This window comes from Lepeophtheirus salmonis, chromosome 7 (assembly GCF_016086655.4).
Source record: "Lepeophtheirus salmonis chromosome 7, UVic_Lsal_1.4, whole genome shotgun sequence".
Classification (NCBI taxonomy): domain Eukaryota; kingdom Metazoa; phylum Arthropoda; class Copepoda; order Siphonostomatoida; family Caligidae; genus Lepeophtheirus; species Lepeophtheirus salmonis.
In genome coordinates this window covers 11726647-11754276 of record NC_052137.2, presented here as the reverse complement: position 1 = coordinate 11754276, position 27630 = coordinate 11726647, and the positions used below count along the sequence as shown (strand labels likewise).

The following is a 27630-nucleotide window of genomic DNA, read 5'->3' as shown; positions in this document are numbered from 1 at the left end:
TCTTCAGACTACCAACTCCAAAAAAACAAACAAAAAAACGGGTACAAACGATTTATATCACTGTACATACATAAAGAATATCCTAGAAAGTGGGAACACATATTTCTATTTGGCAATCTAAACAGACTTTTTTATTTTCCAAAGCTGTTATCATTATTATTTAATTATTGAAGACAGAGCATCTAAGTATAGAATAATAACTAGTGCTTGTGCTCATGAAAGATGCAGGGTAATATTGAGTGTTTGCTCCTTGTTAGAGTCGGAGTAGGATTGAAGATCGACATCGGAGTAATTACAGCCTATATTTCCTTGATATACAATAAGTAATGATATTTGTATTTTTTTCCTTTTATTTCATGACTTATAAAACGTTATGACAGCTAAGCTGCTCTCCTCTCAAACATTTTTCAAATTTTCAAGATCACTACGTTAATTTTCAGTTTTTTAAAATTTTGCATAGAAGCAGGATACATTTTTTACATCACTGGACAACGTATATTATATACACTCTTTTTATAAAAAAAATAATTGAAAAAACGCTCAATTTTGTGAAGTACTAAGTATACATCTTAAAAAATATGAGAGATTGGCTACATATATCGCCCTCCACGAAGAAACGAACATATTTTTAATTTATCTTCCTTACGTCAAGAAAAAATTGATTAAAAGTAGTTAGTCGAGTAGATTAAGATTCCTCTGCCCTTCTCCTGGCTCAGGTGTGTTATGAAAAATAGAGTTATACCCATTATAATTTAGTTTTTAATGAATCATAACCCTCGTATCAATACCATTGTATATGTAAGAATGAAACTTCGGTGTTTTTTCTCATTAAAAAATAAAATAGTTTATTGAATTTACAAATTAAATGACGTAAAAAAAAAGAATAGAAACTAATTCAGTGTTTTGTTGGTCACTGAAGACAGGAGATGATTCTAGATTTGACTTTTGTCACTCTTTTCTGTATTCGTGTTTTGATTATTTTTGTCTTGACAGATACTTCTTCTTTGAGCAAATAGTAGCACATGGCCACGATACCCATCCCCACCAATAAGTATACGAAATTAATGACCAGTTTGATTTGCTCATTTCGAAGAATTTCGTCATGAGATATTGAGTTGGACTCCGTAGCAAAGAGTGTATTGGATGTACCCGGAATAAAGTCTCCAAAACCGATTTTAGCAAGTGAAGTAACACAAAAATACACAGAGTCCAAGTAATTCCATCCCTCCCATTCAGCAAATGTAACGGTGCCGATGAGGAGGTAAAGCATCATGACCCAAAGACAAGTGGTTGAGGGAACAATCACCTATAAAATATAAATATGTGCGTCAGATTCTTATTTGAATCAAAGAAAATTATTATATAATCTAGGTATTCTCTTCTCACCTGTTGTTCCAACTCATCAAAATACTGTTCTTCATCTTGAATCGTTTCAAATTTTTCAAGATGTCTCCATTTACGACGAACATTCCATCGATACATCTTTGTGTAGACCCACTTTAGAACGGAGGCAAATACTTTGCCCATACTCATGAGATAAAGGATATATACTGGTATTCCAATGCAGGCATAGACCATCGTTCCTATTTTCCCCCACTGCGTCTTGGGTACAAGATTTCCATAGCCAATCATGGTGATGACACTACATCAATCATAGTTTTGATTAAGATGTAAGTTAAATATTTAGAAGCATTAGATCAATACCAATAATTGAATTGCAAGCAATTATCTAAATATTTAAAATATTTTTTTTTTTTTTTTTTTTTTTTTAATTTACAAGGATTTTTCATTATTATCCTGACAGTCTAAGACATAAACCGTCAATTTCAGTCTCCATGTAGATTAAAAAAAAATTCCACATATCACAAATTAATAAATAGGTGGGTGTAAATACCTCAGAGTAAACATAAGAGCTGCTGGAAACGTCCATCTTTCCTCGAGTGTTTTTTGATCATATCCACTCTTGATAAAGTTCACCATAAGATTCTGATACTCCTTCAGAACGATATCCACTTCTCCATTCCATCGACCTTGATTAAGAACATTGAAATACTTTGTCAAGTTCCATAGATTTTGAACAGTTTTGAGTCTATGTATCTCTACTTTTTTCAAAGGTGGATCCTCTGGAGCAGAAAGTTCGATAGCCTACTGAATGATGATCTATAATATGTGTTTATTTGTATTATATATTTTTTATTTTATTTTACATAACTTTATGGAACTAATACAAAAGTGAAGGATATCTAAATTTTGTACCAAGACATTGTTATTTGTTTTTTTTAATATATCAACACCATTGACTTTTCAATGTAAAAATGCTCTCTCTTATACTACCAATGACATTTAACAAATGGGGAAATTCTCTTTTGGGAAATAAGTGTTCGATTAAAGGATGGTACAAATAAGGATAAAACATAACTTTGATAGATTTCCCCCCTTCAGAGAATTGTGTATTGAGAGAACAACTTGTTGCAATGACTATATTTTTTCTACTTTTTATTTGGTAACAAATATACACACATATTATAGAAGAAAAAGGTAAGAAGACCTGAAAAGCTAAAGCTCCAATAATAGTGTAACAAATAACCACTCCTCCAACTCCGACTTGGGTAAAAGTAAACTCCAAAACTCTTCGTAGGCAATTCCGAAATATTTTGAATTTATTTTTCCCCGAGTTATTGGAACTTGAATTTCGAGATCGAACAGAACTGCGAGCATCATATGAATATTTTGAGGATAGGTTTCTTTTTGAGGTTGGGGATCCAGGGTTCTCTCCACGTGGTCCTGGGAGATGCCCTGAGTCTGGTAGGAGTCCTGTGTTGAAAAACCCCCGATAGTTCATAACGTAGTTCCTATAAGACAAAGAGATGAATAATTTAGATATCCGAATATGTCTGACAAAAAATCTTTAAGAATCATGGATAAAATTTATGTTAAGAAGAAATATTTGTTCTTATGAATCGATAGCGAAGATAATTTGAATTTGCAATATTGAACTTTTTCAAGAGGTACAAAAATACTTAAAACGTCACTAGACGAGTATTTTTCAATTATTATTTTTATATTCTAGAATTATTTGCAATCCCATTTACTCTAAAACGAATACAATAATGATTTCCAAGTTGTTAGATTTTGTTGTTAACTCGACGTTACATCACTAACACAAAAATATACAGTTTACAATAAGGGTATTAACAACGTCTTAAGTTACCAAATTACATTCCCCCCTCTTTTATTCAGCTTAATTATAGTGTGTATCCGTCTATGTTAAAATAAAGGTCAAAACCTATAGAACTGGCATGATTAAAAACAGATGATATTAGTGGTGATATAATAGAAAAAACACTTAATTCTAGATTTTTTTTTTGTATAAAAAAAATATTTCAGAGTAGATTAAGAGATTTTAAATTTAGTGCATACTACAGATTTGATAATTTTTTTTAGAAATACATCTACATGTATTCTAATTGATGAAAAAAAAACTTGGTTCGAAAAATAACACTTCATCAAAATATGAAATGCTGGGATTTTAACCATTGAATGATTTCAAGTGAAATATCTAGATCCATTTATCATGAAAAAATCTCCTTTACTTCCATACAATTCCATTTGAGTAAATAAACACCTTATTCAGTCTTTTATAATACTATTATGTGAAAACCTTTTTTGTGAATAAAAAATAAACATTTTTTCCCTAAAAAAACAATATAAATATAGGTACCTTATATGAACATTACAGGCGTGAAACTTTTTAAACTTTTTCTCTCGCAGGAACAAACTATTTTGTAAATATAGTTTGACAAAAAACTTTAAGAGTACAATATTTTTACAGTTAGTATTTTTATTTTTAACTGTAGGTTCCTCCATTGGTGAATAACTTTTATATAACAACAAAAATTAACACTTTCTATAGCATGCTTACATGTTCAACATGAATACAGAGTTTTCACCATGGAATATTTTTTAGAAACTGCTTTTATTTTCTTTTTAGACCAAAATACATAAAAAGTATATCTCTGAGTATTAAATATAGACTATACATTTATACATACATTAATGAATAGCTTAATATAGGGTAATATACTGTTCCCGTGGTATCAAGGGGGAAAAAACCAATCACGGGCTAAGGTATCTTAAAAGTTGGCATTTGTGAATATAAATTATTTTACTTCAATGAATTTGCTTGTGGCCCCTACTCGAATCCCATCTTTTGTCCGTAAAGGTTTCTTTATGAAGTAAAAACAAATTTTTTATGTTTACACTTTTTTTGTAATAGATAAAAAAGTTTTATCCACTTAAAAAATGACTTTGTATTAATGAAATATATTCCTAAAGTTAAATTCGCCACTTCTAGAGCACTATAAATGTTACACGCCTCTGTATTTAGTGATAAAATAGACGGAAAAAAACACAAAAATAACTTATGAGATTTAGAAAGTTCAGCCAATATGTTATTTTTTATTCAAGTTTGTGCAAATATAAAAATTTAGATCGTATAAATGTAATATATATAGTAGTAGTTGCTATATGTAATTACTTTTAGTGAAATTAATTGATAGTGTATCTACTAAATTTTCACCTAATATTCAGTGTGTACCTGTAGACTTTCTCCAGGTCAGATTTATCAAAAAGGAAAAGTAGTAAGACAGTGAACATCTATATTCTACTTTACATTAACAATTATATCGCAAAAATGCTACCCTTGGCCTCTTGCATTGTTTCGATCCTAGGGCTTAAAGCCTTGAAATTTTCTTAGCGTATTTTTCTGACATGTCAGGCCACTTCTTTTCCTCGACAGCCTATAGGGAATCCACATAGGAGGTGGCATATACTTTTCTCTAGATGACACCCCTGATACCATGGTCAAGAGGTTGCAGTTTGGTGAAGACGAAGGCCACATTGATAAAGGCTGGAAATTCGCCAAGTTTTCTTCACACCACTTTTGAGTTTACTCCTTCCTGGCTTTCTCTCAAGGCTTTTGTTATCGTACTAGAGCTTTTTGATCATGATAATGAGATCCTATGAGCAGATGACAATGAGGTAGATCTCTTTACAACTCATTCCCGCGTTAAGAAACCCTGAACCACGATTTCTTTCTACTCTATCTCAGTTGTTCTTGGTCTAATGAAGAAATTTGTTTCACAAGAGTGGTGTGTTTTTATTGCTCTACCACTCCGGGAAATAATTGTTAACTTATAATGATATCTTTACAAAGTTTCATTCACGATTTGCTGGGACACACTGGATGTACTATATATAGAAATATTTTTTTCAAATTAGAAAGCGCTACTTTAAATATAATATATTGCAAAGCTCCTAATACTTACAATATAAATATTATTCCAATATGATAATATACATATTTCAATTCCAAGCCCTCTAATTAAATTTCATGTGTCTAAATACTACTATAAATTTCCATTCTCTGATTCAATTTTATAATTCTTCTGTTTTTCAATAAGATAATAATATCCGTATGAAATAAGTACACAGAATGCAAATTGTAAGTAGTATATTTTCTTGATTGCCTTTCATTTTGAAATTAACTTAATGGATAGATTTTACTACGAGGTTCAAACATTCAAGTCCTACATTAAATAAGTGCATACACCATAAATACATACTCGAGTTTATGAATTCTCAGAAAATCCCCCCTGTTAGTACATAATAAATACAGTAGGTGCATAAATGTATAGCTTGTGCATATAATTATAAAAAAAGCTTTCCAGGAAGCCTTGATCACTACAACACCATGTTAGTTGGTAGGATCCATTATACATAAAAGATACATCTTTTAAACATTTGCAATTTTCTCTGGCCTCCGCCCATCTTCTCACAAACCGATTTTAATACACACATATACTAATATAGAGTTGGTCTAATACGAAAGTCACTCTACCACTTCAGTTGCTCAGTAACCTTTCTTAAGACAGTCTTCCCAGTCTTCTTTTAATCATGAACAAAACGTTGTTTACTTTTGTGTATTTTGTGCAATTTAAATGGTGAAATAGACATTGTAGGTTGGATAAAGCGGTCGGGTGCACTATTCCATTCGTCCAAAAAATCAGAAAACAATGATTTCCTGGAAGTCTGGTGAGCCCAAAGCGGCCCAAACAGTCCAAAGTCCTACTTTGTTGAAGAAAATAAGAAAAAAATTGAGAGATATCCTGCCCAATCGATGAATATGATCGCTGGCAGAATCATCACAGAGTCCCATTAAACTCTCCATCCTAACATCATGGGACAGCTTCTGAGAACGGGATTTCTAGGCATCTTAACTCACCGGATTTCTTGGCATCTTAACTCACCGGATTTGAACTCTTTAAACTATATAGTCTGGGGCAATGTCGAAAGAGTTTCCAATGAAGGTCCCCACAACACCACAAGATCCCTGAAAGCTATGATCAGCATTCTCCTCAATACCTCTTCCATCCATGCAGCAATTAATTAACAGAGTGAGGTAGGTACTGCAGAAAAAATGGAACTGTAGAATCACAAAGGGTAATTGGCTAGTGTCAACGGCGTGAAGTCACCCAGAAAAATTCAAAATAGAAGCCTCGATAGAAAATATACAGTCAGTCATGTACGTAAAAGGACTAATAAAAAGCAATACCTCAAGAGTAATATCAATGATGCACAGTTTTGATAAGATTCGGGATACTTGTTAAATATATACAAATAAGTAGAGTGTTAAAAATTGTTGTTTGAACTTTTTTTTAGTATTTCGTTATAGTATTTTAAATAGTGATCCTATAAACATTTTTATTAGTTGAATTATTGTAGGATAATTTAAGTATTGCTTTTAATTTATAGTTTTTATTATTTTACCTGAATAAATGTGGGCTTAGAAAAAAAAAAGAAGAAGATTCATTCAATGTCAAGTTCCGGCCTTGTGTCGAAGTATGTTGTAGGTAGACCGGATGTAGAAAAAGTAATTAGAACTTCTAAAAATACAGTTTTGAATAGGTCTTGTTGATTAAATCTTAATGTTCCAATTATTTTTGAATAGCTTAGATTCTAAGCCTTTATTGATGTGCATGGTATAAACAAAAAATTCCGTATATGTTGCGATGGAGGGAAGAACAACCCCCATAAGAATTTAATCCGCACCGGGAGGACCACATCGGACATAATGGAATCCTTTAAGATCAACACAACGATGTAGATATCAGAGTACGGCAAGAAGAAGATTTTGCATCGGTCTACTGTAGGCAAGACCATCCGAAAGGCTGGAGGAAGGTCGCATACAAAAATTGAGAGGTAACTTCTGCCCCAACGTCAAAAAGAACTCCGTCTTCATCGATATCTGTTGACCTCGTCAACAACAAGGAAAATGATCGAGTAGTATGCTTTGGCAAGGTTGACAACAGCATCAGGAGAGTCACCACGACCAAACATCCGACCTCTGTGATGCTGTTTGTGGTTGTGGGATCAACTGGAGAAAAAAATGCCTCCAATTTGGGTTTCTTTTGGATACCGGTTACCCACGGCCGACTACTTGATGGTGCTGAAGGAAAATGTGGTCCCATAGATCACCAAGACCATGAAAAAGTCCAACAAGACCACGTAGCTATTTCAGCCGGACGGGGCTCAGGCAAATACAGCTAATATCGTACAAGAGTGGGTAGGTAGCAACATGAACTTCTGTTCCAAGAACCTTCGGCCCCCTCAGAGACCAGATCTGAATCCACTGGATTGCTCCATTAAGAAGAAAATTGAGAAGAAAACCTACAAAGTCTGCCCCCCCGAATATTGATACCCTGAAGACCTCCGTTAATCAGCAGTGGAGGATCATGTAAAAGGACTACTACGTTGACAACTTGTGCATGGGGTTCCGGAGGCGGTTGGAATCTGTCATTGAGACTGATGGTGGCCAGATTCATAATTAATGTGCATGTGATGTAGTAAAAAATATATATATCGTGTTTTTTTCTTTTTTAAGGAATACACAAATAATAAAAAAGATAGAATTTCATATATCTAATATTTCTTGGCTATCTCTCTTTACACCAAATCTTTTTAATTGAGCTCATATTCACCAAATTTCTTGGCCAACGCAATAGTAATATGTACCAGGTGAAACAAGCAACATCATTACTTCCTTTATTATTCTATAGCGTAATCAGATTGTAGAAGTGATATTTGGGTGGGCCTGGTTTCATTTTAGAGGCAATATTCTAAAGTTCTCTTGAAAAGAGTCAACTGCTATCATGTGTTAGAGTAGTGAGAAACGTTCGTTTGCTGTCGAAAATAAATATTGGAAAAAAACGATTTGACAGGACATTTTATTAAATGAAATTAATTGTACTTTAGATCTTGAGTTTTATTGGTAGGATTTATGAAAATCAGTTAATTGCTTCAATTTCTAAAATACAAAAAAATATTTTTACAATTCATTTTTCTAATTTATGATTTGCAAAATTATTTGAACGCAAATAACTCCACAAATAATTATACCGGAGTGCTAAAACTTTTTATAATCAGATTTGGTATCATACAGAAATTCTAAATTGGTATAGTTTGTTCTAATCAAGTTATTGGAACCATATTTATTCCAGAAAACCCAACATTTTAAAAATTTGTGCGAAATCCCCAATTTTTTTCCTTTATTATAGTTTATTCCGACTTCTTGTCACAAAATACAAATAATTGTTGTTTTTCCACATGTAAAAAGTATCCTACTAAAGATTAGTAATTTAAATTACAAAAAAAAAAATAATAATAATAAAAAAAGAGTTTTCTACAGTTTAATTAAAAAGAATTAAAGATTTAAAAGTTATAAAAAGATGGGATAGAAGTCCCTTTTATCAAATAAAAATATAAAATGTGTAACAACTTTAAAGCCCATTTAGTTTATATATCTCACGATTATTGTGTTTAGACCTGCAAAAAGGAGGAGTCAGTGTTTACTTAGAATCTTTTCAGCTCGCCTGTTGAAGTTAGGGCATGTTCTTTATAGTACTTATGGACAGTTAGTTCTAAGGCATGTGTTAAAGTTGAGTAAGTGGTTCATCAGGAACTAAGGCAATGAGAGACCCAACGACTGAACTTCCTATTGTACTAAAACTTTTTGTTTTTCTTTCAATTACAATTATTTTCTTTCATTTAACACTCCATGTCTACCTTTTCCTTTTATTGATTGAATCTATTTATAAATGATTTCAATAAAATATTTCAAAAAAATTATTTTTGATTACGACCTGTTCAATAGTGAAACCATCTCCTTATTATTTCCTATCATGTTAAAAAAATGGTTTTCTGCTTTCATTTAGGATTCAGCCGAAGGTGGAGTTTAGAGGGAGGTTTATACCCAAAAGGAGTGATACGGTACAGGGTTGTACAACGGTCTGGTTCGTTTTTCCCCTTGTTGCGGTACGTATAAATATATAATCACATATGAGATATTTTGATTTTATACAAAATTTTGTTACTTTTTTGTAAACCAGCTCATCTTTTTGCAAAAAAAAATAAAAATTAATAAATTCAAAAATAATAGTATTAAATAGACCGTGTATATTTTTTTCAACCACTTTTTTTTAAAAGTTAAGTATATTTAAGAATAATTAATTTTTGCAGATTTATATCTTATTAAGGACTAAAATATCGAAAAAACTTGAAAAACTACATTAATTATATTAAAAAAACCATTTTGCTTATTTACTGTACCGTGTACCATGAAGGGTTTACAGGGGTTCGAACCAAACCGTGAATTAAGCGTACCGTCCAAGCCCTAATGCCCACATTTTCGTGAAAAAAACTTGGGGTCTTGTGCAAAATTTCCTTTGGGAAAATAAGATTTGAAATTCAGTTCAGATTTAAACGAGAAGAAAAGAAAGGTACCCCCCCCCGTATTTTTATGATTCCCACAGGTCTCGTTTATTTTAAACTTATCCTGATAAGGTACCTTAGTATTTAATTGTTTTTAAGTTATCGACAAACAGGATTTGGAGTCGATATTTCAAAATTTCCATGATTTGGAGTCGATATTTCAGACACTAATTACCCTTCTCTGGTTGCATCAGTTTAAAAAAATTAAGAAATTGATTGAAGAAATTATTTTCTAATAAGTAAGAATAAAGATTCTCATTAGTTAAGTTAAAATTCTTAAAGGGATTGAATTAAGAAGATTTCTTCCTTTTGTGAACACTAAACTTTTTGAATTCGAATAAAATAAAAATTTGTTTTTTCTCGATATTTCTTTAGCAATATTTTACTAAATATAATGCCAAAAGAAAGTTTTTAAATTTCATAAATTATTAAGACATAACGGAACACATGTTAATAAATAATATATTATAATATTTTTGATTTTTCATATGTTTAATTTAATTAGGTAACTAAGACCAAAAGAGTCTGTGCAGTGGCTATTTGTAAAACCTAAAAGGCCTTTCATACCGCCGATTCCTGAAATACCTTGATGGAGAGAAGGATTGGATTTTGGCTTGTCAAAGAAAAGAAAAATTCAATACGGATGAAACCAGAATTTGAGCTCATCATTTTGATTCTTATTGTTTGATAGTTTATTAAATTTAAAAACTTACTTTTGGCATTATATTTTGTAAAATATCTCTTAAGAAATATAAAGCAACCCCTTTTATGATAATAATATCATTCATTTAAGTTTTTACTTTTTAAATTGATGTAGTATCAATAATAAAGACTCCTCCCAATGACGTCACCAGAAACAAAAAAAGAGATATATTTATTTAATAAATCTGCTGTGCTTGCACAGCCATTTCTTATTGCCTAACCTTGTTCTAGTAACATTGGTTTGAAATAGAATTATCTTTTTTAGTAAGCTGTGAACAATTTTCAACAATTATTGAATTATAATTCCTACATTTTTTGGACCTTATATTCTCTGAATAACACTGAAGGATGCAAACACAACATTTAAAAATCTAAAATATAGTCGAAATAATCAAGTATATTGAACAAACTTAACGGGAAAATGTATCTATATTATGTATAATAGGGTGATTTTTGGTATAGCAACGGGGAAAGTAGAACATGCCTCATTCCCATATGTACCCTATTTAATTGCGGGTATCGTTTGTCGGTGAGTCTTTAGGGTTAATTTGTAATGGAGTATTGGGCAAAGAGGCAAAGTAGAACCATGAAATTTTACTCCATAAAATCCACAAAAACAATAGGGAAGAGTCCACAGGGCAATAAGACATAGTTCTAGGTACTTTGCCAGTTGCTCCTCTAAAAATCGACCTAGCATCTGTAATGCCATAAGCTATTTATATTTTTCTGATAAATACTGGAACAATCTTATTATTTGTAACATTTTTAATTGTTTTCTTCTATAAAACATGCTCTAAAAAGGGTTATGGGAAACATTTAATTATAGTCGATGAATAATTTATTTGTGTGGAGATACAATTTCCTCACGAGGGTAACATTTCAAATCAGTGACAAGCATTTCAGTAATTAAGTAGATGATTCCCAACTAACTCATTTTTGAAATTGCAATGATATTCAGATTTTCCAATGGAAGTAACTCATATTTTCTCACTCACATAATCACATAACAGTTCTCAAAAATATTAATATACCTATATGAATAAAATAATGCAAATACTCGTATACTTGCTATGTAAATAAAAATATCCAGAATAGAGACTCACATTACCTTTGAAAGTATAAGAACGTCATACACTTTTATTCAAAGTAATAAAAAAATTAGGAGTGAGCTTTAAAATGACTAGTTCAGGTTCCATAATTATTCTTAGAGACTACAGACCACACAGTACGAAATAACCCATATAAATTGAATGAATATTAGTATGATAGAGATTAGTGATTTGTTCGTTTTGTACATCAAGGATACTGAAGGACTATAATCAATGGAGTAACTTTCTTGGAGTAGGAGATGAAATGGGGTGAATTTTAGTAGGAATAGACTTGAGACTTTCAATGAAGGAGCCGTGAATGGAGGATGAGAACTCTCACACTATTCCTCACGGTGTCTTTTATTCAAATATTTATTCTCTTTATCATACTCCTCAGTTCTTACTTCTTACAGTAGTATTCGGAGAAGAGGATGATTCCTTACAAAATCAAGAGCAACAGATGTATTCTTGACCCTATGGAGCTTTGGAACGGAGACACTTTAATTTAGAAAGAAATATGAAATTTAAGGGGTAAGAAAAACTTAACTACTAAGATATGAAGAATATGTTATTTGTTGGAATTATAGGTTGACAATACACAGCTCAGGCAAAAGTCAACCTTTGTATCACAAATACACACCTATGAATAGTGAATTAGTAAATATGAAGCATTTTTAGGTTACGATTTACTATTGTTGTTGGCTAGTGTTGAACTGGTTCTAAAACTGTGTTCTTAATCAGTCTATTCTCTTCCCCTTTTGAGTATTTTTTTAAATGGCTCCAATTGTTTTCTCCTATTCAACAAGCTTAAGACTAAAAAAAAAACACGGAGAAAATAATAAATGATAGATAGATCATATAATACTACACCATAGGCTATATGCAAAGGTGAACATCCAGTCTGGAATGGGCATATTAAAAAAAAACAAATGAAAATCAACAAGTTAACCCCAAGGTTAATAGATATTCAAGGTTAGACCATCATGTAATCGGGCTTGCTAGAATTTTCAATCTGATGTATTGTACCGACTGCTGGGCAAGAATAGCGGATTTTGACAAAACACGCAACCAATCATAGTTGATGACGTCACTATTGCTAAAATTTTCAATTTGATATATAGTACCGACTGCTGTGGAAGAAAAACAGATTTTGAACAAACACGCAACCACTCATCTACTACGACGTCAATATTAAAAGCGTGATGGAAGTCAAACATCAGTCGTACACGTGTTATGGTATAACCTTGTATTTCTATAACCTTGGGTAACTCTAACAATTTGAAGAATGTTATGGATGAGAGAAAGAATAATCCTCATGACATTTCATTAGATCGGCTACAATCAGCTGTGACAAGAGAGGAAGGAAAAAAGGACACAGACAAGGACATTTGCTAGAATCACTCCAATGTCGATCCCCAATTCTACTCTGAGTCCAACAAGGACTTGAAATTATAACTCTGTAACAAATCCTCAGGGTTACATTCTGTCTTTTATGAGCACACACGAACGTTCAAACATGTTTGAAAATAATTAAATCCATTTAGGAAAGATTGTTGACTACTCAGGAAAATGCAAAATTAATTCAAAACCTTATTATGAAATCAATGTCCTTCTTATGAATGATGGTTAATGATCGCAGCTGTTGATGAAACTTCAACGTCTGAATTGACGTAGTATTGAAAGATATCGGTCCTATGATAGACAAAAATAATCAGGACTAGATATAGAGAACGGCAGTCTTTTTAGTTTATTTCAGACCGATCCAACAATATTATTGGAAACAGAAGTTCTCTTCGTTTTTCATGTACCAGTGATTATGTTATACATATATATTCTCTCTCAAAATAATAAAGATGACACCTTTGGTAAATAAAAATAATATTTTCAGGTAGCAATGACAAAAAGCGTAATCTTCAAATTTAATATTTTTTAACCTCTAGTTATCAATGTTATTTAATTCTTGAGAAGATAACATTTAAGTGTACACTGTAATCACGACTGTGTGTGCTCATCAATGACGGAGAGAAAAACGTTGAGTATTTGTTGGTGAGTAATACATAAAAGTTCTTTTATGGAACTCAGAGTATAACTGAGGATCCACATCTGGGTAAGTCCTGCCTATTCCCTTGCTAGACACGGAGTGGTATTTATGGGGATTTAGTTCCTTTCATAGTTGCTTGTTGTTAATCTAATGAAACGACAAGGTCACTAAGCCGCACTTCTCCATAATATTCCTCAAACTGTTAAAGTACCCTTGTTGATTTTTGGTCTCCATTTTTACATGTACAAAATGCTTACGATTTACAGCCCTACTATTGTAACTGAGTTTGACGTTAATCGGGAGCTATAATTATATAGTTCTTTACTTTGAAGAACATTTAATCTCGATAAACTATATGTATGAAGTGCGTAATTACATACATATACGAGTGTTTAAAGGTAAATAGAGCAATAAAAAGGTGAAGGACACTCCTTAAAAATAAGTAAATATGAGTAAAAATATAGCCATTAAACTTATTTCCTTATGAAAACAAACATAAAGGGTGATATACACGTATAAGTATACATATAGGTACAAAAAAATCTATATACATGATCACTGATGAAAATCCGGTGTATATTGCAGCTAACTAGTTTTTTTTTGAATTTGTAATCTGAAGCATAAATTTTCTTTTCTTTAGAAGTTGTCATTTTTATTTAATTCCTAAATAGGAACACCCTATCATAAATAAATTTAATCATATTCAAAACCCCATTGAATATTCGTGTGGGCTCATAAAAGACATAGCGTTACCCTGATGATTTGTTGCAGAGTTATGATTGTAGTCCTCGTTGGACTCAGGGTAGAGTTGAGGATCGACATCGGAGTAATTCTTGCAAATATCCTTTTATCATTCCTTTCATGTCACAGCTGACTGTAGTTGATCTAATGAAACACCATTAACATTTCCATTCTACACAGGATTTTCATAACTGTTGTGTATATATTGATGTATAAATTATATTGGGAGAAGAGTTGCTCTAACAAAAATATAATTTATATTTATGTATATTATATATATAGTATATATACCCTTAGAAGTGTACACGCACAATGTATTGGTAAACGGCTTTAAGAGCCGTGAAACAATGTCTGTTATGTGCAAATGTATGGATTTTAAACATTTCAGTGGTTGTAGGACAGTTGGCCGATTTTTTTTTACCAAAATACATTTTGTTGAAGGACCATTTGATACGTTTGGCCAAAAATGATATTTAATATATTCATATATGCGTTTTGAGTTTCTCCAATCATTTTATTACATAATTTGTAGAACATTTGCAAAAAAGATCCTGTTGTCAAGAGTTAATTTTTCGACAACATTATTCTTCATAACTTTTTTGTTTTTGCAAGTACGAACAAAATATTTTTAGGCTTGTGATCTTCTTTACAATTTCCATAAGTACTATTTATTATTGTGTTTTTTTTTGTGCAAAAACATATTTTGCAATTTTCTTCGTGAATTTTGATTTGACAATCATTTGACAAAAATAAAAATGGACTTCTTATATAGATAATTTTTTGATGCAAATATGTTTGTATATTATTTGAAGTTTAAATTCCATTATATATATTTTTTAATGAATAATACATGTATCAATGTATCATAATGCTTGCCCGTGCCAATGTATTTTAAACATTAAAAAACAATAATATTCAGCATTGTCAATATGATTTCCTGCTCTCACCTTGGCCGAGCAACGCCGACTAACCGCTAGCTAGTATATGTAAATTACTTAGTGTTTTTTTTGCAGAAAAATATTTTTTTCATCAATTATATTCATTAATGACAATTATGTTAGCATAACAAAGTAATATTTGGGTTGAATTTAGTTCGAATTTTTACCGTTGTAGTACTTTAAATAATACACAAATACGACAGCAACTCGAATGTAATCCATTAATTATCACTCTTGATTATACGTTGTTCAAATTGGTTTGACGAACAAACACAATATTACGTAAGAACAGTGACCTTTTCATAGAGTTGGCTCTAACCATACGTACTGCAAACCAAATTAGATGATTACATTAATTGTTGAATATTTTTTGGAGCTGTTTGTTTAGTCATTAAATATGTACATTTATTCAATTACTAAATAGAATGATTGAATTACACACTGACATAGGAATTTACTTGAATATTAGTTAACAAATTAATTAAGTTGTAACCGGATTCCTATTCTAAATATTAAATTGGATTAAAGGAATATATAGAGTTGTAATATTTATATTATTTAATAAATACCTCTAAAGACAATTAGTACAAACGAAGTTACATATTCAAATGTCATTGTATCATATTAGAAAAATAAATTTAAAAATTCGTTGAAGAAGCCTATAAGTCACTTGTTATGGTTCTTATAACTTGACTTGAGATACATTGGAGGTATGAATTGATAGTTGTATATATACAACTTCGAGGATTCGAGTGCCTTTAGTGACTACGTAATACCGATAGTTACGTACACTTTGGACAAAAAATATAGTCATAAAGAGACGTAGACTATCACTCTCATTTTTCTTTTCTGAAGGATTGCTCCAACAAAAGTTTTCCTCACTTACGTCTTTTATTTTCTCGTGCTCTCCTACGACTTTTCCTTTGAGTGTCTCCTCGAATCTTCTCAGGGGGTTGCCTCACTACAGCCCACAATCTCTTTCTCTTACACATCATGGATCATAACAACGTGGAAAACACTTCTCTGGCCTTTTGTTTCTTTAATCCATGGGTATTTTCTAATATGAATAATTCATCATATGGAATGATGATTTATTGATAGCAGAGAAGTGATTATCACTTTTTCCATTCGAATTGCTGTTTTGTTTGTTTATCATTATTTTATTTAAAGTATTTCAATGGTAAAGATTCAAACCACATCCTACTGTGTTGTACTTATGTAATTACCATTAATAAATATAATGAATAAAAATTATTTTTTCTACAAAAGAACATTAATTAATTTACCTTATATGACACATACCGTGTGGTCCATTGAAATCTGAAGACTTACTAATTCAATAATTAATGAAGGTTGAGAGATTGAAATTAATTCATATTTGGATATATTAAAGCATTCATAATTAATTACAAAAAACAACCAGAGCTCTTTAACTTACGTACAAGTCAAGACAATGACACTTGTACGTGATCGACGAATTTCCATACAAGCACTCCAAGAAATTTTGCGTTTCCAGGACATCAGTCTATGCCGTCAGCAAGTCCGAAATGTTGGAGAGGAAGAAGGGCCCTGTAAAAAAGACCAAAGTATACCCGAAGGATTTAAAATAAACTGTTCAGGCCAATCCCGTCAAGTCCCTGATGGCTCACGCAAGAGATCTCTGGATTTAACATCCGAATATTGAGAGAGCTATCAAAAAAGTGGGTGGAATGAGTCTAGTGAAACTGTCCAAACGGTCTATCGGCAAAAAAAAAAAAAAAAAAAAAAAAAAAATGCCCGATAGTTCGCCCACGCAGTTCCGTATATTCTTAGTTCACTCTTTTACAGATTGAAATAATAATTGAATATATCATATTTGAAAAATTAAGACATATCAAAGTGACTTATGGTGCCACAAAAATTATATACATTTATAATCTATGAATCATGCTCATGAATCTTTCCTTTACATCATATTCAGTTTTCACGTATTGGTAATAAATCATCATACAGAAAATGAAAAGAGGGAACGCATTTGGAGAGAAAACATACTTGCCATTATTTGAAAATTCCTTTCCTTTTGCATATTTAAGTATAACATTTATATGATTTGAATTATATCTATGTACGAGTTTCTGGAAAAAATAAAGGGTTTAGTAAAAAGTAAATTTTTATTTACCAACAATGACATAAGGAATTGAGTAAGATAACTTTTTAATGCCTTTAGTTTTTATAAAAAAACTATTTTTTATTCTTTAATATTTCAGAGTTGTTCTAAATTAGTAAAAAAATCCGTTCAATGAACTCAAAATCATTTACGAGTGATTTTTTTTTTGGGGTTGCAGGAATAAAGAGAAATGGTTCTTAAGTACTTAAGTCTTAAGTTCATCTTATTAAAATCAAAACAATAATATTGAAGTAATAAAGCTTGAAAGTAAGCGTATAAAAAATGTTGGAAAATGGTTATCACAACAATACAATCAAGTACCTCAATGTCAGCCTGATATTAATCTAGCAGATTTTTTTTTGGAGGAAACTGCAAAAACCTCAAGAACTGTACGGAATGTATGGACCAAAAAGTTGACCCATGGCATAGGGGCCAAGATCATGAGGAATACGATCCTATTCATAAATCAGATGTACCAAAAATACCAGGTATAAGTACAGTATCATGAGGGTAGTCAAGGAGGATCTTTTTATGAAGCTTTACAAGCACACACACACAAAAAAAGAGCTTTTTCCTGAGGTTAAAAAGAAGGTAAGATTGAAAAATCCCTTGATTGGTATACAACCCATCTGTGATATTCTTAGATGAGAAAATGTTGAAGACGCCAAAAAATTCAACTTCCAAAATGGCAGATTCTTGGTTCTCCAGCATCTCTCCAGACACTAGGATCTTGTATCACACCCCAAAAATCAGCCTCAATATGGGGTTGTATCAAATCGAAAAAAAAAATCAAATATTTTCCGTATTCTTGATCAATAAGGACACAATGGACTTCTTAAAGAGAAAGGAACTTCCATAGATCCAAAAAGAGTTTCAGGATATATCTATCTACTTCCAAGGAGATGGGGTACCCGCAAATTTCCAAAATCGTTTGAGCTTTTTTGGGCATACTAATTTTAGTCTCTTTCCTCACTTGATTGGAATCCCCTGGACTTTCAATGTAAAGGATCATGAAGAGGAAGACCAATACTTTCTCTAGGATCAATAAGGACCAGCTAATAGCTGCAGCTGATTCTGGATGGCGGGATATACCGAAGGAGATGGTACGTCCCAGTGCTGTCAAGAGATTTCTGGCTGTGGCTCGGGAAAACAGAATTAAATATTGATATGATCTGTTATTAATTATTTACAATATATTACAATTGTACCTTTCTGGCTGAAATAAAAAAAATAACAATAATGTTTTAGGCTAAATTATGTATTCCACTAATGTATTATATAGTGACTTTTAATATATTTTATATACAAGATCTAAAATCCTCTCATAGAACGACTGTTCTAGTTGTTTTGTATTGTACTCTTGTTTGGACTCTCTAAATGTGCTATATCCCACAATGTATTTAACTCATAAAATCTCTTTTTTTTAAAAGAATAATCCATATATCCCAAATCCAGTTTAAAACTAATAACCATGTCGTTGAATGTAACTCAGTCCATTATCATAAAATATAAACGAAACGACTATCTCTCTTTGTCAATCGGATGCATCTCTTTAACAGATAACATACATATTTGATTTTTTCCTTCCACTTCGATGATACAATATTAAACGAGATATTCATTTTTTTGAACCACCTAATAAATAGTTTAGTAATATTTTAAATGTAAATTTATAATGACTACATAAATCATGCGAACGACTCGCTGATAATGTTTAACGTAATAGAGGCCTCTAAACAATTGAAAACATTAAACTTTCTACTTAAGGAGGTTCTACAGTACTGTAAAATTAGTGTTTGTCGTAATGTCAATTCCCAATTTGAATTATTCGATTAATTATATCATAGCTGATGATAAACATACTATTGGGAACTTTTCAATAAATTCTATAAAAATCTCTCTAATTTAGTATGCAAAAATGGGTAAATAATTATATTAGAACCTTCATGAATATTTTTAAGGAGATTTGAGCAAAAACTAAATTAAATAAATGTTTAATTATATGAATTATTGATTAATTAATGCATACAGTCTTAATGGATCAAAATTTGATCCATATACATAATAAGTATATTAATATTGGTTCATTAAGATTAAGTAAAGATTCTATTCAGCAAGTTTTTCTGTTTGTAATTAGTTGAATCCCATCTTTAAGAACCTTAATAATTAATTAATTAATGGATTAATGATAAATATTATTTAAACTGCGCTGTGTTTCTTTTGTATGAGGGATACAATTGTTACCGAAATAGTCTATAAAATCATCACAGCTTTATTTCTTAACAACGAAAAATGTACTACGTATTTTTTTGTTTAAAGATTGTATAATGTGTACAGATTATTCATGTATGTTTATATAGATGATAAATGGATCAAAATTGAATATCTCTTATTGATTGATTCATTACTACGAAATCCACATTTAAGTTTTAAAATATACTTATTTTTTCTAATGTTATTTTTTTTTCATTAAAAAACACTTTTTGTGCTTTGAGGTAGATTACTATTTGATGCAGATTTCATCACGGTTTTTACCAGTACTATACATTGTGCAGGTGAGATAAAATCAAATTGCTGAAATAAAAAAAAAAAAAAATTTCTCATTTCTATAATACAACTTGATGAACTAATATAATTTGAATGGCTATATCTTACATACATTAGAATATACTATACTTCAAGCTAAAAAAGACTTTGATACCTTATCATCCCTCAAACACACCTTTTATCTATATATATATATATATATATGTATATAGATATAATAGTAAATAACGAAATATACTTTTTTTCATATGTTTATATGTATGTATCTGAAATTCCTAAATCTAGTGTATCTTTTTAAGAATCAAAAACTTAATATTGCAAAATAGATAATAATAAGATTGGATTAGATTTTCTTGTAGCATTACTTTTTATAAAGCTAAATATACATATATACACTATTATGTATTCCAATTGATTTATAACCTAATCCATGTAATTAGGGTACAAAAATATTTATAGAATATATCCAGTGAAGCTAATTGGGAGTATTTTGGGCGTGTTTTAAAAAAAAAATCAACATGGTAACCATAACAATTTGAAGAATGCTTTAAACGGGAGCAGTTTATCTGCCATGACGTTACATGAGATCAGTTACAAGCAACTGTGAGGAGGGCAGAATGAAGTAAAAAAGTACATAAGCCAGAGTTATAATTCTGCAACAAATCCTCAATGTTAGTCTCCGTCTTTTATGTTCTCATACGAATGTTCAATCAGATTTTGAAAATAATTGAAGTTCACTCTTCAGGAATTAAATAATAATGATAGCAGCATAGGAAAAGAAAAGTTTTTCAACTCCATAAAACGGGAAGGCAATAAAGTACGGCCTGGTTTTATCATTAAATATAGGTATAATTAAAGGACTCAAGGGAAAGAGCGGACACACAAAAAATCTACAACGATCAGAAAAAATATTAGGGAAAAAAATAAGGACTTCATCTACAGCTATTGCACCGACTGATCTATAGTTGTTATTCTCGCATGATTCATGATTTAAAATGTTTTTTTTTATAAAATAGTTGTTAATTTATTTTTTTATAATCTTTATTAAAGAATTCAATTAAAAATTTAATTTATCTGAAAATAAATATAAAGTTAAAAAATAACCGAATTTACTTTTTAAATATGAAATACTTAAGTGAACTTTACACTATAAAATTAAATAATATTATTTGATTTTAATACTTTTAGATAATTAAATGTGTCCAATAATCAAGACATGGGTTGTACAGTTTCATGCATGCTTACACTTTTTACTAGCCCGAACATTTTTCCTCATTCCTCCTTTCTCTGTTCGTCTCTTTCGAGAAAGTTTTATGTACATTTTAACAAAACTTTCTCGAAAGCAATATTTTCGAATAATTTTTGTTTCAATATTATGACAATTGGGTAGGGATATATTTGTTGTTTCTTTTTCAATAAGATCCTGCAGAATTTCAGTTATGTTTCATAAATCATTAAACTTTTGAGTTTTAACAATGTTACAAAAATGAATACATTTTTGAAGACTTCCTTCATACAACGGTATAAAGACTGCCTGGAATAAATCCTTTAGGTGAAGGAGTTTTGAGTATGGGCCAATATCACTAGTGGCCAAAATATAACAATTAATATGGCTTAATTTGTTTTAAAATATAGCCACTATAATCACTTGTATGTGAAAGGTGAGAAGTAGTGCTAATGATTTGTTGCAGAGTTATCATTTAAACTCTTCGATTCGGTGTAGAATTAAGGATCGACATCGGAGTCATTCCTACCTTTATCCTTGCTAAATACGGAGAGGTGCTTGTGTTTATTTTTTTCATCTCACCTCGCAGTTAATTTAATGAAACGTCATGACAGCGAGCTGCTCTTTTTTTGAATAAATATAGAATCAAACTAGGGAACACTGAAATCGGTCGTTGGATCAACTTCCGTAGTGAACAATTTAGTGTGGAGATAATGTTAGTTGAAATAAAGGCGTGTGATGAAAAAAGGACGATATTACCTGGACCTGGTAAAAGCAATTGATTCACTCCCTCCCAAGATTATGGGGCAGTGTTTGTCAGTTTTGCCATAAGTAATTTCGGCTAATTATACCAACATCAAATCCATCAATTCAAGCAAATAATGGATATTTTGTCAATTTTTCTAGATTTTTTATTATAACTTTATTATTGTCATCCAAATTTTTTGTGGGCTGCCTGTTGAGAGTAACCTCTTGCTCTGATATAAATTGACGTATAAACAACTTCAACAATCATGAATATCGTAGAAATTCCTATTTACGGCGATAAACAAAGCCTATAAAGGTCGACGTATTTTATAAAATATAAAAGTTATCGTTCTTAATAATAATGATGCATTTATAATACAAATATTAAAATATAAAAGACAAAAACATACAAAAAGTGACAGCGCAGAGGAAAAAAGCAGAGAAAAAAAACAAACAAGTGTCACACAAAAAAATAATTTATTACAAATCCCTTGAGGTCAGCCTCACTCCCCTGGCGAAAGCAAAAAGGTATTTTGTTCCAAAGAATAATAGATCTGTAATATAAACCATTCTTAAGAATATCAATCTTTGGTTTTGGAACAGATAGCCTTTATTTAGTATCCAGGTTGGGAGAGATAAGTTAATCTTTTTGCTTACAATTCGGTGTAGTATAGTCTTATCTTTAATTGCCCGTTTACGAGACTAAGTGATGAGGCCAAGTCTTTTGATTTGATTTTGCATTCGTAGTTTTCGTTATTCTCCAATAAAGGAAAAAACGAGACAAACCTGGCTTCACCTTTTCTAAGGAATCAATCAAGTAGTTTCTTAAAGGATTCCAGATCTCAGATCCGTACATTAAAATTGGGAAGACATAAAGTTTATATGGGTTTACCATAGACAAAGGGCTACGAGTTTGAAGCTTCTTTTAATAATTCCCAGGTTACGATTGACCTTCTTTATAATGTATTGAATATCCCTCTTAAATTTGAAATCACGAGAGATGTAGATTCCTAAATCCAAGCAGTAATAAAGCACCTTAAGACTTGTGGGGATGAACTCTGGTTTTGGAGAAACGAAGCAAGAAACATTTATTCATATTTATAGGCATTTTCCAACTTATACTCCATTTAATAAATGTGATATAGACATCGTCGACAGAGTTTAAATCTGAACATATGATTTTCGTATTATCTATGTATAATAATGTATTTTCTGGGAAATTTCTACTAAGTCGTTAATGTCAAAGAGGAAGGGTCCAAGTACACTACCTTGTGGAACAGATGAAGTAGCGTCAATAGGCTCAGAAATAGTGGAATTGATCACTACACTCTATATCCTATTCGTCAGCCAGGAACTGAGCCACTGTAACAACTGACCCTTTATACCGATGTTAGACAATTTAAAGAGAAGTTCCCCATGAGGGGCTTTGTCGAAGGCCTTGCTGAAATCAAAGTATATAACAACACAGTCAAGGTTAAAGTTACGACAACTGACGATAACATCCCAGAAAGAACATTAGATTCGAGACACCCAACATTTTAGGACGCAATCTAATTTCTTATAATAAACATTTTTTTTTGGGATGGAGAGTTATTAAATCAATCACAAAATATTTTTTTCCTGACGTCTCTGAGTATGTATATTTATTGTAGAAGTTTACTCAAAAATTCAAAATAAGTAACATTGTACATAACTATTTATATTTTGGGCTTTGCATATAACCAAACTCATCTATTCCATTAATGAAATATATGCAAAACATTTATCATAATATAACTTTAAGAAAAAGAGGAAAAATTCAACATTAATTATTCATCCCCCCCCCTTTCAAAATAAATAAAAGCAAAGAAGGATGACATTGCCCATTTTGTTTTAATAAATTTAACAAAGAAAATAATGAAATAATAGAAGCTATGGATTTACATGAAGTCTCACTCCTATAATAATCTAAAATGAAAGAATATGTCTTGTCTTTTGTTTTTCTTCTGTCAATTATCTATCTATGTATTAATGTTCAATGCCTTTATTATTGGCTAAAAAATGAGTTGTTCTTTCATACCCTTACAATAATATTATATTTAATGAGCTTTGCATAGTTGGAGGTTTTGACGACACTCCTTCATTAGTTGTGTTTAAAAGAACCCATAACTAATTAACTAGAACCAAAGAGATTTTTATTCCGTATTGTAGAGATTGTTTGATATACCGGTTTTCCCCGGTTCTTTTATCAATAATGATAATTTTCTTAAATAATGCCATCAAATTTCTGAGGCAACCAAAACCCCCATTGGAAACCAAAATCCTGCTGACAGACCATTAAGGGCATAAAATTTGCGCTTAACCAAGGTTATACCATAATACTTTTCTGACTGATGTTTAACTTCCACCTTGCTTTTTGATAGTGATGCCAATGAGGATATACTGTGACTGTTAATCATATAATTTCTATTATTATTTGCTGTTAATATATCGTTGTAATACTCTATGACGTCAAAATCTGTCTGTCTTGCCCAGCACTCGGTACTGTACAACAAATTGAAAATTCTACGAAACCCAACTACAAAATGGTCTAATATTGTATTCCTATTAACCTTGCCCTTGACGAGATTTTTGTTTGTATTATTAGTCGAAAATAATCCTAACAGCTCTTTAAAGTACATTTTTTAAAAATAAATAAAATATTTTTGAGTCATTTCAAGTGAAATTAATCAAAAAAAGAACTTTTTTACAGCACCATCTTCCATTTTGGCACATATTTTAATATTATTGAAAGACTTAAAAATCCAAAATTTTAGTATTTTTGTCCTCTGGTACAGGATTTAGAGGCTTCTAAAGTTGTGGGCTCGACGCCATCTATCCTATTTTAAATGGCTGTATTTTGAATGTCACATATTTAAATTTCACAGTTGCTAGCAGCAAATTTAATGGAACGTAAAGACAGCTAAGCTACTCTACCCTCAAACATTCTTTTAGCGGTCACTTTCACAATTATCTTGTTAATTTTCGGTTTCTTTTTTGTTTTTTACATACTGAAAATGCTTGAATCTTGGTACGCGCCCGTCATGTTAAAAACTAACAATTGAAAAAAGGAAATACCAATAAAAAAAAACATCATATATGAAATATTTTTTTTTAATAAGGTCCTTATTTAAATTGCTCATAATGTACATACAGAATTAAAACAATATAAAATGTTAGGAATAATTGCAATACTAAAAAAATATAAATAGCATTATAGCTTAAAATAAGACTACCTAACCAAGACCTAACAACAATAAAGATTTTGACTAACTAAATAATAATAACAAAGATAAAACAACGTAAGACTGGTGAAAAATTCCTCAATTCAAAACTTTGATCTCTTCATAATATGTTCATACCGTCGGACGATCCGAATAGTATCGGAGGGAATCAGAAATACGATACCGAATCACCTCAAGGGGGAAGCCCCAGGAGCTACCATCCCAATCCGGGATTTTGAGATAAAGAACAGAATATATCATTGCAAATATTTTCACACATATTTAGCTTTGATGCAATGAGAGCGTTGACTCTGAACAAAGCCAAATGCATGGCCTGACTTTAGTGTGACAATTTTTTGTATGATCTTGGTAGTAATTATGAAAAAAAAAACAAAAAAAAAAACTAAAATCGGTTGCTGAATCTTTTCCCTCCCCCTAACCCGTAAATTACTTTTTCGGTCTCGATTATCTGTTTTTTACCTATTTTCAATGCATTAAGAAAAAAAACCGCGAAAGTTGTGATCAATAGCAATATCTTCAATATAATCAAGTATAGTTTGAAGCTCATATTAAAAGTCACTGGTCACAAAAAAGATCAACTTAACCAAATTTTTATTTTAGCATGTCTTCTACGGCGTCCCTTTTTTAGGGTTATCTTTAAATTCGATCTCCTAATGTTATATTTTGAAAAAGTTTTTTTTTGAAAAATTTAAAGTCTTCAAAAGCCGTTTTTGAACCTTTATAGCCATTTGAAAATGATGTTTTTACGACATTCTCTATATTTAAAGATATTCATAGATTCCAATTTTAAAGCTATGATGTTGAATTTCATAAGTTGTACTTTTTTTTTCTTTGGCTGATATTTATAAATTTAGGCTAAAATTAAATTTGATTTACCCCCCTCCCTTCCAAGTTATAGGAATATATTTAAGTCGTTCAATAAAAACCCTAGCTGAGCAAAAAAATCATATTCTTGTCTGTTCTTTTTGAATGAACCCTGAGACTTTACAAATATCCTTTACTATACAGGGTGATGACTCAAAAATTAGAATCCTCTTCGAGGCCGTCTAGCTTCCGTTCTAAAAGTCAGACAATACTGACCTTACGCCGAAAGAACTGAGAAAAAGTTCAGTCGAACTTTGACAAGAAGATCTTCTCAGTGAACGCTGTTCTGAAAAGGAGAAATGATCGCATCTTGGCTGAATCAAGAACTCAGGTCGAGGGAAACTTCAGGACTCTACATCCAGCTCAGCTCAGTTCATGCTCCTACGGCAGAAAGATGCCTTCCTAATCCGACGTGAACCCCTGGACTTTACCGTTTGGTGTGTTTTGGAGGGGAAGATGAACAAAGTTTCTCACGTGAATGCCAATGCCCTGAAGGCCGTGATCACGGAGAAGTGAAACAACTTGTCCTCGGACTTCAATGAAGACCAGCTTTGCATCTTTTCGTCACTGTATTGAAGCTATTATTCAGAATGGAGGGGGACATATTGAATAAAAAGTGTAGAAAATTGTTGAACCCATAACTTTTAGTTCAAAAATTTGCCGTAAAAATGGTACAAAGTAAAAATATGTAGAAGTGAAAAAGACTTTTAAAATTTGAGTCTTCTCCCTGTAAATTCACTGAAAAACATATTTATTCTTATTAAATGTTATGTTCTTGCTATCAAATTGATTGTCTGTCAATTAAATGGAAACAAAGTATTATTATAATTACAGATATAGGCATAATGACATACAAATACATAGGAGCATTGAATAAATATTCTTTAGTCATATTTCTCATAATAATTGTATATGACTGATATGGCATGCTTGAATAATTTCTTTTATCAATAGAATGAAAAGAAAATAATTATTCAACTACATATTATTGCATACTTCTTCCTTTTTTATATATAATGAAAGTTCTCCAAATTATATAAGGATTCAATGCAAGAACAATCTTGAACAATAATCATGAAAATGATAAATTACCAATTTATTTATTTTTGGGCGGGAGTTCGAGTGATTTATTATCCTCAAAGTTAACACGTTAAAGTAACAACAACATAATTACCTAATAAAATATACAACTAAACATTTAAAATAATTAAAATGCAGTGTTAAAATCCCAAAATAAAGTATTTATATATCTAAAATAAGTTTATCATTTAAAATGAAGCAATATAGTTGGTAAAAATTCTATACAGAGCTTTTAGTCCATCAACTGTTATATTAGCTCTTATTAAGTCCGACGACAAGTAGATGTTCCCCTCCTCAACGATCCCCAAACATTTTCCAAGTCTCATTTTTCCATTTTGTAAATAAGGACACTTCAGGAATAAATGAATATCATCCTCTTCTAACAGCTTTGTACCGTTCTTTTTCAGCTATTTATTTGTA

The 27630-nt window shown here is 31.1% G+C and overlaps 1 protein-coding gene across 1 annotated transcript in view; it reads right to left on the bottom strand.

The window, feature by feature from the left end:
- Positions 1 to 818: 818 nt before the first annotated feature.
- The window catches only part of LOC121121401 (potassium channel subfamily K member 15), an 82085-nt gene continuing 55273 nt past the window's right edge, over positions 819 to 27630 (bottom strand). Inside the window, exons 2-5 of the mRNA XM_040716311.2 lie at positions 2549 to 2852; positions 1895 to 2145; positions 1387 to 1642; positions 819 to 1306 (exon numbers count right to left, since the gene is read on the bottom strand). Coding sequence (XP_040572245.1) covers positions 911 to 1306; positions 1387 to 1642; positions 1895 to 2145; positions 2549 to 2842 — 1197 coding nt within the window. The 5' untranslated portion in view covers positions 2843 to 2852 and the 3' untranslated portion in view covers positions 819 to 910. The remainder of the gene's footprint in view (positions 1307 to 1386; positions 1643 to 1894; positions 2146 to 2548; positions 2853 to 27630) is intronic.